Genomic DNA, 18,343 nt, shown 5'->3' with positions numbered 1-18,343 from the left:
ATGGATTTGCTAAAATGCCGTTTGTAACAAGGACAGAGTTAAAAGCGGGACTGAGAAATGTTTTGTTTTCCCTCTGCTATCTCTACCAAAAGCACTTTATTCAATGGCTGAAACAATACTTTATATAATCTGGATTTTAAAGGTAAATTTTCTCTAAAGTGAAAAATGAATACACTAATAAGGTTCTAAACCAGTAGATATTTTCTTTTTACCTGTTTGGAGATTTCCTTCACACTAAAATGCTGGCTGATGGATATACTATAAGAAATCAATTCCCACAAAATAGCTTTTGGGTAAGCCATTACCTCATCCATTACAATTTGCTTGAGTGTCTGATTCCTGTCCAATTTAAGGTCACTGTTGAAGAGACTCAAGTATGTATAGAAATAAAATTCAGTATGATTACAGTGCCTCTAAATCTAAATCTGACCTTCTGATCAGTCTCATAAAACCTTTAGGCTAAATGTTGCGATTGACCTGTTTACACTGAATACAATCACATCCTGGCTTGTTAGAGATTAGTTCATTACAAATAAATAAATGCACAAAAGTTAAGAAATATTTATAGTAAAGCCTTTTACATCCTTCCTTTTGGATGGGGAACCATACAAACACTGCTTACATAAAAGATGTTAAAATATTGTCTTCCATGTTAGTTCTGCACTGTGCTCAGCTGCGACTGAGCCTTTCTGGTTCATCTTCCTTTTACTTGAAAATAAAGCTACATCTTGATTCAAGAAAAATCAATGTTCACACTTGTTTTCATTTACATTTGCATTTGCTTTGTCTCCTAAACAAAGATAATTATGGGGAATTTATGTATATGTTCAGATAGGTTACATTCCATTTCTGCAATCTGGACTTGTATTTTCACTTGGTCTGTTACCTCTGACTTTCTTTTAACTGCTCAAATGAGTGTGGTTTTTGAATGATAGCAGTCTCCCTTTGTCCCATTCCTAAATGGTGGGTATTATTTGCCTTAACCTTGTTCAATATGTACATTATTTTATATTCTTACATGAAGTAAAAAGCAGTCTTTTCCCATACCTTCACACAATAGCATAAAGAAGACCTAAGTAGTACAACCAGCGTTAAAATATGCTTTACTTTTTAAGTTTACAATACAAAACTCATACCTAGTTCTAATTTGATCTAAAGAGGAAAGGGCTTTCTCCAAATATTGCTTCAGCTCTTCTTCACAGCTTGCCATCTTCATTTTTTCCAAACTTGTATCCAGATTATCTTTCATCATCTAAGGCCACATGAAAAAGCTAGTAATAATGGTTTAGTAGATACTAAAATCTCCATTACTATTTAGGATTCAAGTAAGTTAATTATGTACATATATTCTACACCAATAAGGGAAGCTACCTTAGCAAAACTCATCACCCATGAAGATCTGCCTAGATAATGAACACCTCTGACATTGCTATCCCAAGCTGGCTGTTGTAACTATGAGAACTTTGCATCCAACCAGACTCTATACCTGCACAACATCCCATAATAGCAACTTGCAGCCACTTTATACAGAAAGCAGCAGTGATCCTTAACACTGTTGCCCTATCAAGAATAAGACAGGACTGTCCATTCAGTGTGAATCAAGGAGTTAGCAAAAATGCACTTGACTGAATGAAACTGAAAAGTAGAAATTCCAATACAAAAGTCAGATATTATGTTTTTAATTTTATAGCAGCTATTTTGAATTCCAGAGGGTTCTTTGCATTAAGAAGTCCTTTCTTTACAGCACACCCTTGTTTTTATGTTTATACCTGAATTATGTTATCCTGTTCCTATCTGCATTCATCTACTTTCTTCTGAAGTACATCTTCCTGCTGGGACAGTTGGAGCTGATGGACATCCCAGAGAGCCATGGCATCCTGAACATAGTTGTACAAGCCTTCACAATGCTGCTCATGCCATTTAGCCATCTCCTTAAAATCACTCTAAAGAAAAACATTCAAGTGAACAAGTTCTTTTTAAACTGCTGGAAGGTGAAATGAATGAGTAAGAGGATATGTAACGTGATAAAAGGCTGCCTGGAATTACATGACTGGTATTCAACTTGGTGTCTTCTATTTGGAGAGTTAAAAAAAATGAAAAATCCAAGTAAACTGGGTAAGAATGTGGATTTTTGTTGTACAAGCTGAGAGTATCAAAACTTCTGTTTATTCTGGCATCATAAAGCACCAAATCACATTCTACAATTTATCACATTAGGAACAACTGCCCAGTCATTTTTATATACAGAATCACAAAAGATCAGATTGGAAGACATTTGGGAGATCATTTAAATATATTCCTCTGTCAGAAGGCAGACTGGGTGGGCCATACGTCATTCATCTCTATCATATGCATTTCAGATATAAATTATAATAAAAACACAATATATTTATATTACAAATAATAAACACAATAATTATGAATTCTTCCACAGGAAGCTTTTCCACACCAAACTTTGCTTCTTTGTAGTGCTTAGTCACACTGTGGACCTCTTTCTAATGTGACATCAATAGCCTACAATGCAGAAGGCATTGCAGGTGGGAGCACAGGAAGAAAGGACTAATCCCAAGGAGTGATAAAAATAAATGTAATAGACGCACATTCATGTGCTCCAGCTGTTCTTCAAACCTATGTTTTAGTTTCTCAGTCATCTGGAGCATGTTGGAATGCACAATTTCAACATCTTCTACTGTGCAAATATCCAACAGGGTCATCTAAGTGAAAAGAATAGCCAATTATTCACATGCATATAAGAAATACTGCATGGCTTTCAGAGAAGATGGCTAAACTTAGTGTTTATTTGCTTGTAATGGACAGAGGGAAGATTCAACCTCCTAGAGCCCACATTCCGTTAGTAAACAAAACAATTCAGTTGGATATAAAGGGAGAAACTGAGGCAGAGAGGTGGAATTTCTTTGCCAAGATAAGATGGATTTAGCACAAAGGCTGAGGGTCCTTGCATCCTCCAGGTAAATGCAGGACAGCACCCCCTTCATTACTGGCATTTGTTACAGCTTTTACACATTTCAAGTACCTTTTGAACAGAGTAAGAGGTTAAAAACTTGTTATCTCAATGTTTGGCGGATCCTCAAACATATTTTACTGTAATGACATATCGTACCATCACTTCCACACCCAAAGCTGACACTCACCTTGCAGACCTGCACTTTTTCCTGACATTTGTCCTGGACCAGCTCATACTGGATGCGCATTTTCTCCATGCACTCCACATTAGGTGTGTCTGAATGATATGGAACAGACCACGGTCAACATTCCTGTACTTCACAGTGCAGTGTGAAAAGGAAACATGACAGCAGCCCTGTGCTGAATCTCAGCACAGGGACAGATGCCAGCAGTGTCTGCACACCACTGTGACACCACCAACCAATCAAAAGAGACACCTTAATACACAGCTGTTTATAATTATGCTTCAAAGTAGCAAGTTATTTACAATTGCTACCAACCTCCATGCTACCATACAGGCTACAAAGCTCACTGTGCTCTGCAGCAAGAGAAAGCAGACACAGAGGGAAGGCATACTACAGGACTTGGAGAAAGGAATTATCTGCAATATTTCCCCTCTTCTTCTCTGAGAGTTCAAAAGGAGGATTTTTTTAGGATTGAGAACTGATCCATGTCAAAATTAACCTTCTATTTCCCCCAGATTAATTCTAACAAGCCAGTTTCTGCTAGATCTCACCATGAGTAAGTGTTTGCACTGGCCAAAGGAAAGTGATGTCACAGGCAGCTTCTTTGGGTCTTACTAGTAGCCAGCTCAAAGCAACAGAGAACGTAAGTGGGAACATATAGAATAAAGAATTGAGCAAACATGCACTTTCACAGCAACTGTCTGCCTCATTGTTGCCTGGGGAAAAAGAAAGGATTGCTTGAATTCCAAACTGGTTTTATCATTTCTCAACTTACCAATACTCTTGTTTAAATTCTCCAGAGTTCTGTACCATTCATTTATTATGTCAGATTGTGTATGTTTTGGAGGCAACAAGGTGCTATCAAAGTAGGAAACAAGAGTCAGGTATCTTAAAATACAAATCAGTCGGCACTTAAAATATAAAATTATGAATCAGAGTATCCATACTACTGTGCATTATTTTATTTAAAGCCATTTTAAAACATTTACCATGGCCTTATTGTTAATGAGCTTGTGAACATCAGCTGCCAAGAAGAAAGAAATTTCTTCCAGTTTCAAGGTATACTTGGTCAGTACATCTGCTATCTGTGCAATAAAATAATAATGAAAATCAACAACAAAAAGTGTAACTCAAATATCAATTTTCAAAATAAAAAACTACAGGAATGAGACAATTTTTCCATTAAAATCAATTTAAACAATTAATCAATTAAAGAAATTAAAATGAATTTAAGTTAATTGGATGACAAAGACTGAGAAGTAAATTTAAAAATATTACTCTTAGCTATCTTAATGACTGATTTTTTCATTAATTCATTAAAATAGTAATGAAAACATTCCACTTTGCTACTACTCAGCTGATTTCTCTTTAATTGTGATAATTGAGTGCTCTGCAGACAGGCTGCAATATGAATTTAAAAATCAAACCAGCTTCCCTTCAAATATCTGAAGGGAATCCACCAGCGTCTGTTTTAAGTGAACACAGAATTAAAGCAAATGTGTTCATCTCTGCCATTTGTTGCAACTAATCCAACAGAAAGGTTACTGGTGATACTCTCAGACTTATTCACCATACCTGAATTACAAAGAGAGGAGGAACAGGCACTGATGGAACAGTTTTTCTTTGCCTACAAGGACAGTGCAGCAAGCTCTTCCAGAGTCTATCCATTTTTTTATCCAAACGTTTCCTATGATGTCCAATGACTTTGACAGGTTAGGCTGGATACTACAAAACTGCAACACATTTGCTACTGACACCCAGCCAACACAAACTAAAATCAAGCTAGCTCATGTCTATGCTCCTTCTCAGCTGCAGAATAGCTATGTTCCCCAAAAAAATAACAGACCAGATGAAAGTTTGACCTACACAAGTCTCCAGGAAAATAAAAGCAGCTCACATATTCCTTGCACCTGTAGTATCCGTAATCATGAAAGAAAGAAACACCTTAAAACTAGGAAAAAAGTAGCTTTTCCTGATTATGTGGGTGTAAAATGAGTGAAAATAAATGAGTTTATTAGTGAAAAGAAAGCAATCACCACATAACAGAACTACTGGCAGGCCTCTGACTCCTGTGGAAACAAGCTACTCCTGCTCTGCATCCAGCATGGTATCAGCAAATAACAATCTTATGCTTAAGCAACAGTTATTGAGACTGCAGCTCACTTTAACAGCTCGACTCCTTTCAATCTCCTTCAGGGATTCGTCCACTGCCCTAATCCACTTTTTTCTGTTTGAGGATTCTTCATGAATCATATTCCACAGTTCTTCCAAACCCTGCAATAAAAATCTACTCTCAATCTCACTGAAAAGTGAATATATATAAGAAAAAAATAAAAAAGGAAAAAACCCAATAATTTAGGACTTCAGTGAACCATAAGAAGACATTACATAGAGCAGGTACAAGTAACTGAAGTTGAGCCAATGCTCTGAGCTGCCTTACTTCAAATGAGAAACCTTCCAAAGCCATGTCAGATGCAATCTTTTCAAACAGAAGTTTACTCTTTTCATCTGATTTCATCACTTTAAGCTGAAGGAATTCCTGAATCTTCAAAACAGAGGCTTCCATCTCCTAAAACGGTAGGTCAGTGTAATCATTTCAATATTGGGCCTTGACCTTAGAAGAGCACTCAAGACTCTGCATTAAAAGATCCTGCTTTACCCTGCCAATGCCGTCCAGCTCCTGCTGCATTTCGGTCACTGCTCGATCGTGACGCTTTTGCCGCCGTTCTGCCAGGTACTTCCATGTACCACTGCCTGCTTCCTCAGGAACTGCAGAGAAAGAAATGAGGATTCTATAGCCTGGAACTGTTGCTGCAGAATATGGGATGCGTGAACAATAAATCCCTCAATCTACACTGTAACTGCTGTAGTCTGTGCAGTTCTCACAGTGTGCAACATCTTTCCTTGGGAAGTGCAGTCGTAGCAAATGGAGGTAAAAATACAAAATACTAGAGTGTATTTTAAAATTTCCTTTATTAACTTCTGTTTTTCAGAAGGATAATAACATGGAACTATTAGCTCAGCTATGATGTAAAAAAATTGCAACATTTCAGGAATGAGATTTGATTACATCAAAACTGGAATTTATAATGCTGAACATGACCTGTGATTGACAATTTCACAACTGCTTTTTTTTCCTATTAGAAGACTCTTCATCTTCAAAATCATCAAATCATCAAAACTTTGAAACAAAAATTTGAAGATGAGGCCTCTTAAGCTTCAAATCATCAAAATTTGTCAGGCCATTTCTGAGCCTGATTTTTGTTGCCTTGCAAGAGAAAAGAGTTCCAATGTGGATGTAACCAAACTGTGTATTCTACTCCCCTCTACCTCATTTTGTGATGAGCTGTTAATGATAGATCATTTTCAGTGCATACCTGACCCCCCAGGATACAAGGTGGATGTTAAAATGAGAAGAGGCAGACCCTGCAGGGTGAGATAGTGTTTCTTTATCCTTCCTTCAGCTGGGGAAGCAGCAGCACCACCCATCCAGTGAGGGTCATGTCTGCCAATGGGCCATAATGAACTGAATATGTACTAGCAGAATGGGCAGCTGATCAAGGACTCCAAAAATATTCTAGATTCAAGGGATTCCATCATTCCATTGTGAACCTCCCTGCCCTGGGGGATGTACCACCTGAACCCCATGGATATAATCTGGCAGTTGGGCACTTGGGACACCACCACCACCACTGGACATCCAGAGGAGGACCCAAACTTTCACAAGACCACTGCTTCTGGCAGGACTGCAACCACTGCAACCCTGACCACAAGGGTGCCAGGCTCTACTCTGACTTTGTGTTTTAAATGTTTTTCTGTATCATTGCATTTACTGTAATCTTTCTATTAAATTGTAACTCCAAAATCTCTCACAAGGTATTTGTGTGGGGTTAATTTCTCCTGCTGATTTTCTTTCAAACCAGCACAATTTTATACCTTGTTCAGCTAAAACTGTTACATGTACCATGTCTCCTGTGAATGCAACTTAAAATAGATGACATTAAGAGAAACCAGTTTTACCAACTACATCAGGCAGGCTTCTGACTTTCTCAGCTGAACTTGCATCTACATTTCCCAATGCTTCTGAAAAAGGTGTAGGTTGTCTGAAACAGAAAGTGAATAAAGCTTCAATTTGTACTATTAATGCACCAGAAGAGGGACTAACATAATAGTATAATTCACTTTAATTGGCAAAATGTAACATTAAAGTGATCCTAAGTATCATCCCAACTTTAAAGAATATAATTTAAAGAATCAATGTTGCTTCTTCTGAGACAAATTGAAGCCTGGATGGTAGATCCCAGCTTAAAATCTATTAAGATGGCATTAAAGCAATACATGTTAGATTTAGAATGTGTAAACTACAGAGACATACAGAACAGTTCTAACAGGTAAAAAACTGTGAACTCTTTAGGAGACACCAGCAAGAAACGTGGAAATAGCCTTTATCTGCCCAAGTGCTTTTCCCAACAGCTTGGGCACTGGGTTTCTCCTTGGGGTCAGTGAGAATCCCTGTATCATTATTCAGCAGCTGGCTTAGGATAAAAAAGAATGGTTGTATTATCTTCATTCTTGTTCGTCACATTATCTTACAGCATCATCATGTAAGCCATTTACTTGGAAATATAGCCTAAAAAATATGTTTCAGACTGGGTATATATCTAGATTGCTATGAGCAAAGACAACTTCTTTTTAAAAGGAAAGCCATACAATATGCCTTCTATTGCAAATATTGGTCTGTTAGCCTGCACTTCAATGGGCAGCAAGCAGTTCATTATACTAAATTTACACTTGGCAAGGAGACAGTCTATTACAAGTCGTTAGTTCTATGACCAAGAATTCAGTAGTTCCTAATTCCCACTGAAAATCTGTCCATTTCATCCCTCTAGTTATGAACGTATCATTGGGGTTTTATGCTTCTGTTCTTTACCTGTCTGACTGTGGCTTTTTTGTGAAGTCACTGATGGCTGTTTCACCAACACATTTCTGCTGATTACATGGTAATGGCATGGCATCAGCAGACATTTCTGAATGCCTATTTAAAGTGTACTTTTTACTCTTCTTAGAGAATCTTGTCTTTCTTCCTTCATCCAAAAGGTGGGCTAAGTGAGCCTTTAAAGAAACATAATCTCAACAATTAGAATTCCTTCAAACCTACTGAATGGAGAACAGCGACAAAATAATTAATAAAAACAGCAGGGCAAAGACAGCAGAAGAGAAAAGTAAAATAATGAACCCTACACACCACATGCATAACCACTTTCATCTAAGGCTATCTTCAAAATGAGAAAAAAAAAAAAAGGATAATCTTTTGCTTAGAGAGGAAAAGTGGAGTAACTGGATTGTGCTGCCTTGCTTACAGTTACCAAAGTTAACAGCAGAGTTAAAAATGCCTGTATTTGCCTAATTATGCCTCTAAACGTTTTACTACACTGTTATGATTCTGCCTTTAGTTAATATAACCTGATATACAACAAAGAGATGGGAACACATGTAGATTCACTGGAGAGCATATGCTGGAGACAACACATCCATTTTTTCCTAAAACAAACCAAAACCACAAATGACCTGAAAATGTTGAAAATGACCTGGGATCATTTCAACAGCCAGCAAACTGAGTAACACAACAAACTCCTTTGGCTTTTACTCAATCCTCTGCTTTTTTTGACCTGGGCCTTGAAGATCTGTTTACAGATCTCTCTGTGAACATGTCACACTCGTCCTATTGAGAACACATGGCTCATCGCAGCTGACTGGCCGCGCCTGCTTCCAGAACTGGCAACTACAAGCTGGGAGCCAAGAGGAGATACAACACTTCACTTGGAAAAGGGCCTTCCTTGAATCCCAGAATCCCAGAATGGTTTGGGCTGGAAAGGACCCTAAAGATAGATCATCTTACAACTGCCTGGCATGGGCAGGACACCTTGCACTATCCCCCGTTGCTCCAAGCCCTATCCAGCCTGGCCTTGGACACTCCCAGGGATGGGGCAGCCACAGCCTTTCTGAACAATCTGTGCCAGGGCCTCAGCACCCACACAGGGAAGAATTCCTTTCCAAGCTCCCATCTATCCCCACCCTTTGGCAGTTTGAAGCCATTCCCACTTGTCCTGCCACTCCGGGCCCGTTTCCAAAGACCCTCTCCAGCTCTCTTGGAGCCTCTGTAGGCACTGCAAGGGACTCTAAGGTCTCCCTGGAGCCTTCTCTTCTCCACACTGAACACCCCCAGCTCTCTCAGCTTGTCCTAAAGCAAAGGAGCACCAGCCTTCACAGCAGCTTCGTAGCCTCCCGGAGACTCCTAACGGTGAAACTCCACGCCTACCGCTCCCCTGCCAGGCCCCACGGCTGTCGCTCCCGGGTGTCGCTCCCGGGTGTCGCTCCCGGCTGTCGCTCCCGGCTGTCGCTCCCGGCTGTCGCTCCCGGCTGTCGCTCCCGGCTGTCGCTCCCGGGTCTCTCTCCGCCCCCCAGGGGCCCTCAGGCGGTCCCGCTCGGACGCGCTCGCGCCGAGCCCGCGCGTGCCGTTGTCAGACCAACGGGGGCGGGGCCCGCCTCATCCACAGCGCCCCCCGGCGGCCGCTGCCGGCAGTACCCGGCCGGCCATCCCGGCCCGCTCACCCGGGACCTGAGCTCCGGAACCGGGGAACGCAGCCCCCGGTTTGTGTTCGTCTCTGCACAAGGCACACCAGACTTCCCACGACCGGACCTTTCAGCTCAGCACGGCAATGAGAACACACCTCCGCTTAGGGGAAGGAACTTCTAAGGTCTTCCCCATACATTTTCTCTGAATACCCAAGTCGTTGCCATTCCTGAGGCTAGACTAACGCCTTTTTTTGCCTTACGGCTAAGAAATACCATTGCTCTGATCTACAGGTAAAGGCGCAGAAACTGGAAAACATATTCTTGTCTGGATTTCAGCCCATTTCTTAAAATACTTGGAAGACAAGATAATGGCGCTCTGTGCTATGTCCCAGCACGCCACGTCCCTGTTCCCCGTCTGCAGCTGAGCCAGTCTGCAGCGCCCCAGGGAGGCACCCAGGGTCCCGCGGTGCGAGCTCTGTGCTGCTCAGCAGCGGAGTGTGGCTCTGAGGAGAAACATCATCACACGCTGTGCTGTCCCGTCCTGTCCCGTCCTCGCATCAAGAGTTCTGGCGGCCCCTCCACCGACGTCCCCATGGAGGCAGCTGTGGCTGGCCAGAAGACCCCCGGCATGTCCACGGGACGGCTTTCCTCATGGATCCCGCAGAGGCTGCTCCCCGTTCCAGGCGTTTGCGCCCGCCCACGTCCCAGGACACACGGCCAGGAGCCGGTCGCCCTCCGGCTTCCGAGCACCTCAAGGCACGAGCACGCCCGCTGGGTGGTTTCCCCCAAATCAGCGGCAGCGTTGTGCACTCTTGGAAGGGTGCGAGCACCCAGGGCTGCAACCCCAACGCCGGGCAGCACCACTCTGCTCGCCGGCCTCTGGCCATCACCTGTCCCGAGCACTGCCCGCGCCCTCCCGGACCCGCCCGGAGAGGCGGCGCCGCGACCACCACACACCGCTCGGAGCAGCTCGGCGTCACTCGATTACTCTCGGCGTCACTCGGCGTCACTCGATTACTCTCGGCGTCACTCGGCGTCACTCGATTACTCTCGGTGTCACTCGGCTGGACTCGGCGTCATTCGGCTGGACTCGGCGCCACTCGGACCGCCGCCCCGGCCCGGGGCTCTCCCACGGCCGGCACGGCCTCGGCCCCCCCCCCATCCCCCCGCCGTGTGCGAGTTGTTTGCATCGGTGGAAAAGGATCCGTTTTAATGACAGCATCTTGAAGTTCCGTAAGTGTGAAGCTGGGAAGCTCTGGAGCCTTTGTGGTGGTTTAGCCGAAGTGGCGGCTCTGCCGCAGGGGTGTTCCTGTCCGTGGTACCGCTGGCGGGCGGGACAGGGGAAGGAGCGGCCTGAGGGGGCTGCGAGCAGGGCTGTGGGAGGGAGCAGTAGTGGGGAAGGCTCGGAGCCGGCAAGGTCGCCAAAGCACAGGGAGCAGTAGATTCTGCTCTGATGAGGACGATGTTTGACAAGTAAAGAGGGTGATCTAGAGGTGAAAAAAGGCTTTCCCGGATGGTGTTGCTGGAGCAATCAGCTCATCACGTCTGCTGCTCATACATAGAGGTCACAGGCAAGTGCTTTTGCGAGTGGGCAAAATCCTGACCAGGTGACTCAAGGAACTCTGGAGCACTTCGTTTGAAGGGACTGAGAGCTGTGGAGAAAGTGGGCTGCCTGTATTTCAGAGTAGTGTTTCAAGCCAGGTGCTTATAGACTGTGTCCTGCTAAAGGATTGTTCTGCAGAGCGCAAACTCGGTCTGAAAGTTTATGATTTATTGCTGTCTTAGCCTCTGACAAATAATCAATAATGATAGTGTTAATAGGCATTAATCAAGAGCCCCAAAGCAGTGGTTCAGCATAATCTGGCTCCCTGAGCTAGGTCAGGGGAGGTTTAGGCTAGATATCAGGAAAAGCTTTTTTCCCTGCAGGGTGGTTGAGCGCTGGAACAGACTTCCCCAGGGAATTGGTCACAGCACCAAGCCTATCTGAGTTCAAGAAATATTTGGACAATGCTGAGCCCATGTGATGGTATTATTGGGCTGTCACGTGCCAGGCCAGGAGCTGGACTGGATGATCCTGGTGGGTTCCTTCCAACTCAGCCTATTCAGTAGTTCCATAATAAACCTCCACAGGTGCAACTTGAGGCAATTTCCTCTTGTCTGTTACTTGTTACCTGAGAGAAGAGTCCAGTCATCACCTGGCCACACCCTCCTGTTGTGCAGAGCCAGAAGTCCTCCCTGGGCTTCCTTTTCTCCAGACTGAGCACCTCGAGCTCCCTCAGCTGCTCCTTCTCCAGCTCCTTCCCTAGATCTGTTGCCTTTTGTGGACACACTCCAGTCCCTCAATGTCTTTTTTTGTGATCAGGATCCCACAAATAACCGGAGGATTCGAGGCTTGGCCTAAGCAGTGCCCAGAACAGGGGGACAGTCGGTGCCCTGATCCTACTGGCCACACTATGTCTGGTAGAGGCCAGGCTGCCCTTGACCTTCTCGCATACCTGGGCACCGTGCTGGCTCATGTTCAGCTGCAGTAGTGATTTCTCTCTCCACTCCAAAGCAGCAGTTCAGTAATTCTTTTGTTACCAGCCAAGGTGTAGCAGAAGATGAACACAAAGCAAAGGGGAATCAGGTCTTTTCCAGGATGCAGAACAATCTTAAGTGGAGAATAAAGCTTAGAGGAAGCTGTCACAAAGAATGATTTCATTTCAATACCACAGCCCTTTCACTAGTCCAATATGCAAGAAAGAAGAGAAACCAGGGAGCCTGATAATCATTCCTAGTCTGTAGCTCTCTGCTGATTCCTCTGAGGCAGGACTCATCAGCAGACAGCGATTGCACCCTCTGGTGCCTCCTCTGCACTGTGTGAGCAGTGCACAGCAGCTCTGGGAGGGAAGCTTCACTGCAGAGAGCTTGTGCTTTTTGGCTTTTCACCTTTACGAAATGGTGCTTTGGGTCCTTGAACTGAAACACGCAGGACACTCCTCAGCTGAGGAAGAAGCAGCTGCTAAATCTCTTTTTGTGCCCAGCAGGTGAGGAATTACCACGGAATAATTGACGCCACAGATCTTTCAGCTGTAGCTTGCTGTTCCTCTGCAGACTTCTCCCGTGGTAAGATGACTACGGTGACGTTCTGGCAGGCGGTGATCGCTCAGGTGTGAATTCCCAGGCAAGTGATCCCTCAGGTGTGAATTCCCAGCGGGCGATGCCGGGGGCCAATTCCAGCGGCGATCCCTCGGGCTCACGGTGAAGTCCCACGAGCAGCAGCAGCAGCAGCAGGGCCGGAGGCGCTCCAAGCGCTCTGCGGTACAAGGGGGACACCGGGCGGTCGCTGCCGGCACACACCGGGTCCTGCCCGCTCCTTGCATTTCCTGTCCCGTGATGAAAGGATGGGAAAAATCTCTGATCTTCCTCGGACAATGGAAGGCACCGCTCCTTTGGAGAAGGAAAAGTACTTAATGCAGAATTACTATTTAAGCCTTGTAGCACACTTGCTCAGAAGTTTTAGAAACAATTCCATTTTACAGCCACATAAAAAGAGCAGGTATTTAGAAGGTGTGTTCAAAGTCCTGCAAACAAAGAACCATCTCCTGATCACACTGCCTTTGCAGTCTACAAATGGGAATGCACAACATGAGAAGCAAGAAGGTCTGTGCTGAAATCCATGTGTAGGGAAGGACAGCAGCAGTGTGCCAGTGCTTGCTTTTTCAGGAGAGTGCAAAGGGTGCAATGGCAAAGGCAGTTGCCTGTGCCTTGGGACTCAGTATTGCTGCAGCACTGGGGAGTGAGTGCCAGCTGTGAATTCTGAGTGCTGGGCTTTCATCCTTGGCATGAGAACTGCTCTTTATTTTTTTTTTCCCTGTATTCATTCAAAATGGCTTCTGTAAACATTTGTCTATATATTGACTTTTATTTGCAGGGGCACTTGAGAGTCTGGCTGCGATGAGGACCCTAAATTTTAGGAGAGCAAACTTTCAGTTCTTTGAGGAAGTAGTGGATAGGATGCCTTGGAAACTGTCCTCAGGGATAATGGAGCTGAACAGAGCTGGCACCTATTTGAAGACATTCTTCTTAGAGAACACGGGCTCACAATTGCCACTTGTAAGAAGTCAAACAAGGAATGCAGGAGACCAGCTTGGCAGTGTAAGGATCTCCTTGTTTAAAATGTAAGAAAATAATATGCATACAACATATGTAATGCAAAGTGGTTTTTGAAAGAAAGTTAAAGCAAGAGGGTTATTGAAAGTTAATATATGTGATGCAAGAAGGTCATATGCAGGCAATATGTAGTGGCACACATCATGGGAAAGATAGAGAGATAACACATTGGTGTGTGAGGATGAGATCAGTATAGCTAAGGTTCAGCTGAAGCTGCATTTGGAAAAGCCTTTAAAAATAATAATAAGGGCACCTAGAGGTACTTCAGTGGGAAAAGGAAGATAAAAAGAAACCTATCACACCTCCCCTATTTCCCCCCTATCCCCACAAGCCAGACAGGACTAGTGACAACAGACAAGGAGGAGGCTGAGGTACTCAACAATTGTTGGTCTCAATTTTTACTGCCAGTCACTATTCCCACATCTCTCAGGTTATTGGGCTGGCAGACTTAATTCCAGCCCCTTGTAGCAGAAGGTCAGGTTTAAAACCACCTGAGGAACCTGAGCATGCACAAGGCCATGGGACCCACCCAGATGCATGGCAGGTCCCTGAGAGAACTGGGAGCTGTAGCTGCTCAGATGTTCCCTCCATCATATTTGAGAAATCAAGGCAGCCAGCTGAAGTCTCCATGGATTGTGTTGTACTAACACAGAAGCCATTTGACTCCAATACTCTTGATCTTTTTTGTAAATCTTAAAGTTCTGAGTAAATTTCTGCAAAGGATGTCCAATGCAAAGTTTCAAAATGGAATCTTTGTTATTTGTTTTCATATTGATCTTGGATATTTCCATTTTTTGCACTCCTATATTTTCTAAACATTTGTAGTGACTGAAAAGAAAACTGAAAGGAGTGACTATGTTCTTTCCAGTGGTATAAATGTGTGGCCAAGACTAATATTTTTTAAGACAAATATATTTTTGCTATGTCTATACACATGTGCTTACCTGTGTTTAGTTTATGTGTCCAGGTTTTGGCAATGGGGGAGCCACAGGGCTGGCCTGTGAGAATAGCCCAGGTTCTGTCCTGTCCCACCTGCTTCCAGCTGGCTCCACTTCAGGATGTCCTCCCAGCAGAGAGAAGAGGCTGGGAAAGCAGCCTTTAGAAATGTGACTTTTTGTTTGTTTTGATTTTTTTTTAAGTTAATAAAAACCTTCAACCTGATTTTTTAGTTTTTTTTAAATTTCTGCCTGTTTGTTTGGGTTTTTTTCATTATTTGTTTGGGATTTTTGTGTCTGTGTTTGTTTTGTTACAGTTTTGTAGAATTCTTTAAGCAAGATTGATTTGAAAGCTGAGCAGTCCTGTACTGTATTCTCCTGGATTCACCTGAGACTCTTCCTAGGCAGCTCCCTGATCCTGTTTGCACTGCATCACACATCATTCTCCTGCAGAAACTGTCTGCTCATGGCTTGGATAGGTGCATTGTTTGCTGGTGATAAACTGGGTGATGGCAGGGCCCAGAGTGGTGGGAAGTGGAGTTCATCCAGCTGATCCCCAAGGCTCAGTCTTGGGCCCAGTCCTGTTTAGTATCTTTATCAGTGATCTGGACAAGGGGATTGAGTGCACCCTCAGTAATTCACAGATGATGCCAAGTTGGGTGGGAGTGTTTTTCTCTTCTGGAGGACAGCAGGCACAGAGGCTCTCTCTAACTACAGTTCTACACAGTCCCAGTAGGTGCCCCTGTGCTTACCCCTTCATCTGTCCATCCAGGTCAGTCTGTAACCTCTACACCAGCAGCCTTTATTCATCATGATCAACAGGTCTGGACATGGAGACCAGTTTGTCACTATTCAATGTCAGTCTTGGCTGTGGGCACATGCTACTTCTGCTTTATAAGTGTGACAAATTTTTAATGCTCCAAAGAGTTTTGCTATGTACTGTGCATCATGCAGGTTTGGAAAGAAAAAATTTCCCAGGCCAGGAAATAGATATAAAATAAGAGGAGATGTAAACTATTTACTTTTGTGAGTTTTTACTCTTTGTCCTTCTTTCCCAGCTTTATAAATGTCCATTAAATACCTCATAAAATGTTATCATGACATAGCCACTTCTGTAAGGAATTAGATAATCCTGATGCTTTACAAGACACTTGATTTGGCCCAGGTAGAATGCTGTTCACAATCATTTGTCAGCTGTCACTACAAACACCTTTTGTACTCGTGGTTTGTGGGTGCTTGGGTTTTGTTTTATTGGAAAGGACTTTGCTAATTGCACAGAACAGACGTATTTCAATTTATTCTTTCTATGAGTTTACTGACTTTAATTAAATTTTCTCAGTAAAAGGCATTAATAGAAAGTATTATAATAGAACTTTGTAAGCTTTCTTATTCATGAAAATTTCAGTTACTGAAGTTTTAAGAAAAGTGTACATTATCTACTTTGTCATATTGCTAAACTCTATAAGAAAAACATAATATGTAATTGAAGTTGCACCTTCTTTTCTGGAATGAGTAATAAAAGTATTTAATTTGGTAATAATGTACCAAACCAATATACTTCTGAAACAAGTATCCATGGAAATAAAAGATATATTAAAAAAATTACCAGAGTTTTACTGTTTTCTAACGTGTTAGCAAATAGGACTTTTTTGCATTTTCTTTTCTTTTAGTTTGTGAACAAGTATGAAAAGGAAGGCTGTGTCTCAGCAGTTTTTCAACAGCTTAAGGAAGAAGACTTCACAAACTCCCTGGGCAACCTGTGCCAGTGTGTGGTCACTCTCAAAATAAAAAAGTGTTTCCTGGAGATTAGAGGGGATCTCCTGTATTTCAGTTTGTGACCGCTCACTCCGGTCATGTCACTGGGCCCACTGAGAAGAGCCTGGCTCCCTCTTCTTTGTGCCCTCCCTTCTGGTATTTATAGACATGGATAAGATCACCCTAAGCCTTCTCTTCTCCAGGCTCAATAGTTCCATCTTTCTCCATCTTTCCTCACGGCAGAGTTGCTCCAGTCCTTCCATCATCATCTTCACAGCCCTTCACTGCATTCTTCTGAGCTGAGGAGTCCCAAACTGGAGCCAGCACTAGAGGTGCTCCCCAGTGCTAAGCAGAGGAGAAGGATCCCCTCCCTTGGCCTGCTGGCTGCACTCTCAACACAACTCAGGATCCCTTTGCTCTTCTCTGCCAGAAGGGTGCATATTTTGGCTTGTGTTGATCTTGGTGCTCTCCAGGACGTGCCAAGCCTTTCCTGACCATCTGCTTTCCAGCCCAGCTAGGAGGCCTGCAGCATGCTCTGGTGCCTGCCTGGTAGTGTTCCTCTCCAGAAACAGGACTTGGGGGTTCCCCTTCTTGAACTTGGTGATGTTCCTGTCAGCCCATTTCTCAGGCTTTTCGAGGTTCCTCTGGATGGCCACATGACCTTCTGGCATGTCTTTGTAGATCCTTTCCCTCTATTCAGTGCTGGTGAGGCCTCAGCTGGGCTCCCAAGCTGGATAATGAACAAGTGGGATATGAAGCTACTGGAAAGAGTTCAACAAAACATCACTAAGATGATGACATTTTAGTTCTCACTGTTTTTCATGCACTTCAATTATTTCAGAATATCTGTCTTTTATTTTAGCACCTAGTTTAATCTTCTTTTTGATTCTGTCTGCCATAGAATACTTGAAGTTTCTCCTGTACCTAACATGAAATTGAAAAATAGTTTTATCATGAACAAAATGACTCAACTACTATGGTTTCAATGGAATCAGGATCAGAGTAATATAATTTTTTTTTAACAACTAAATTAACTGACAGTAAATGAAGAAGGAGTGGCTGAGGTCACTTGGTTTGTTCATCCTGGAGCAGAGGAGACTGAGAGCAGACCTTGTCGGCAGCTGCAGCTCCTTCCAAGGGGCAGCAGAGGGGCAGCTCTGGTCTCTGCTCCTTCTGACCGGGGACAGGAGAGCCAAGGGCACTGCTGGAGCTGTGTCAGGGGAGGATTAGGCTGGGTATCAGGGAAAGGATTTTTCCCCAGAGGGTGGTCAGGCACAGAACAAGCTCCCCAGGGAATGGGCACAGCCTTAAGGCTGCCAGAGCTTCAGGAGCATTTGAACAATGCTCCCAGGGATGCACAGGGTAGGATTGTTGGGGTGTCTGTGCAGGGTCACGAGTTGGACTGGATGAATCTGGTGGGGGCTCCTTCCATTTCAGGATATTCTGTGTTTCTGTGACTGTATCAATTATAATTTCAGGATCAACATCAAAATGTTCTATCACCACGTAAGCTGGATGCTGGCACCTCCTGGCACCTCCTGGTGGTCCAGTGGCTCAGATGTTCTTTCTGTCCTGGGCAGGGATAGCGAAGTTGTTTGGGTGACATCTGTCAGTGTTGCACCAGGTACTGAATATTCTATTTTACCCACACCAAGAAGCTTGCTGTAAGCCAATCATGCCTTATAAAGCGCTATCAAGTATGAATCTCAACTTTTAAAATTAATGACCTGACTGAATGTTCCTGATGGAAATACGGCAATCATTCTGAAGAAATAC

At 43.6% G+C, this 18,343-nt stretch overlaps 1 protein-coding gene and 1 pseudogene across 3 annotated transcripts in view; both read right to left on the bottom strand.

Annotated features, from left to right (window-relative positions):
• LOC147651576 (coiled-coil domain-containing protein 180-like) overlaps positions 1-9,669 on the bottom strand; it is a 69,582-nt pseudogene extending 59,913 nt beyond the window's left edge. The window contains exons 1-7 of the transcript XR_015273814.1: positions 9,412-9,669; positions 8,080-8,261; positions 7,170-7,252; positions 5,809-5,918; positions 5,590-5,718; positions 5,313-5,423; positions 4,118-4,234 (exon numbers count right to left, since the gene is read on the bottom strand). The product of XR_015273814.1 is annotated as a coiled-coil domain-containing protein 180-like (transcript). The remainder of the gene's footprint in view (positions 1-4,117; positions 4,235-5,312; positions 5,424-5,589; positions 5,719-5,808; positions 5,919-7,169; positions 7,253-8,079; positions 8,262-9,411) is intronic.
• On the bottom strand, positions 1,137-3,314 carry LOC147651577 (coiled-coil domain-containing protein 180-like). 2 transcript variants are annotated; one of them, XM_086842903.1, is made up of 4 exons: positions 3,153-3,314; positions 2,601-2,714; positions 1,770-1,943; positions 1,137-1,271 (listed from the first exon to the last, which is right to left on the bottom strand). In XM_086842903.1, exons 1-3 carry the CDS (start codon positions 3,219-3,221, stop codon positions 1,791-1,793), a joined length of 336 nt encoding a protein of 111 aa, XP_086699029.1. In that variant the 5' UTR covers positions 3,222-3,314; the 3' UTR covers positions 1,137-1,271; positions 1,770-1,790. The 2 variants fall into 2 exon arrangements, with proteins under 2 accessions (XP_086699029.1, XP_086699030.1); XM_086842904.1 differs by lacking the exon at positions 1,137-1,271 and having other exon boundaries at positions 1,664-1,943.
• Positions 9,670-18,343: the final 8,674 nt, after the last annotated feature.

Source organism: Cyanistes caeruleus, chromosome 9 (assembly GCF_971803275.1).
Source record: "Cyanistes caeruleus chromosome 9, bCyaCae1.hap1.1, whole genome shotgun sequence".
Lineage (NCBI taxonomy): Eukaryota > Metazoa > Chordata > Aves > Passeriformes > Paridae > Cyanistes > Cyanistes caeruleus.
Note: the sequence above shows the minus strand (reverse complement) of the source record. Positions and strands in the feature narration are given on the sequence as shown.

Coding starts and splice junctions, on each gene's coding strand:
- LOC147651577 (XM_086842903.1), bottom strand. CDS start 3,221: ATGGAGAAAATGCGCATCCAGTATGAGCTGGTCCAGGACAAATGTCAG. Junction 2,715..3,152: donor AAAAAGTGCAGGTCTGCAAG/GTGAGTGTCAGC, acceptor CTTTTCACTTAG/ATGACCCTGTTGGATATTTG. Junction 1,944..2,600: donor AACAGCTGGAGCACATGAAT/GTGCGTCTATTA, acceptor GTTTTTCTTTAG/AGTGATTTTAAGGAGATGGC.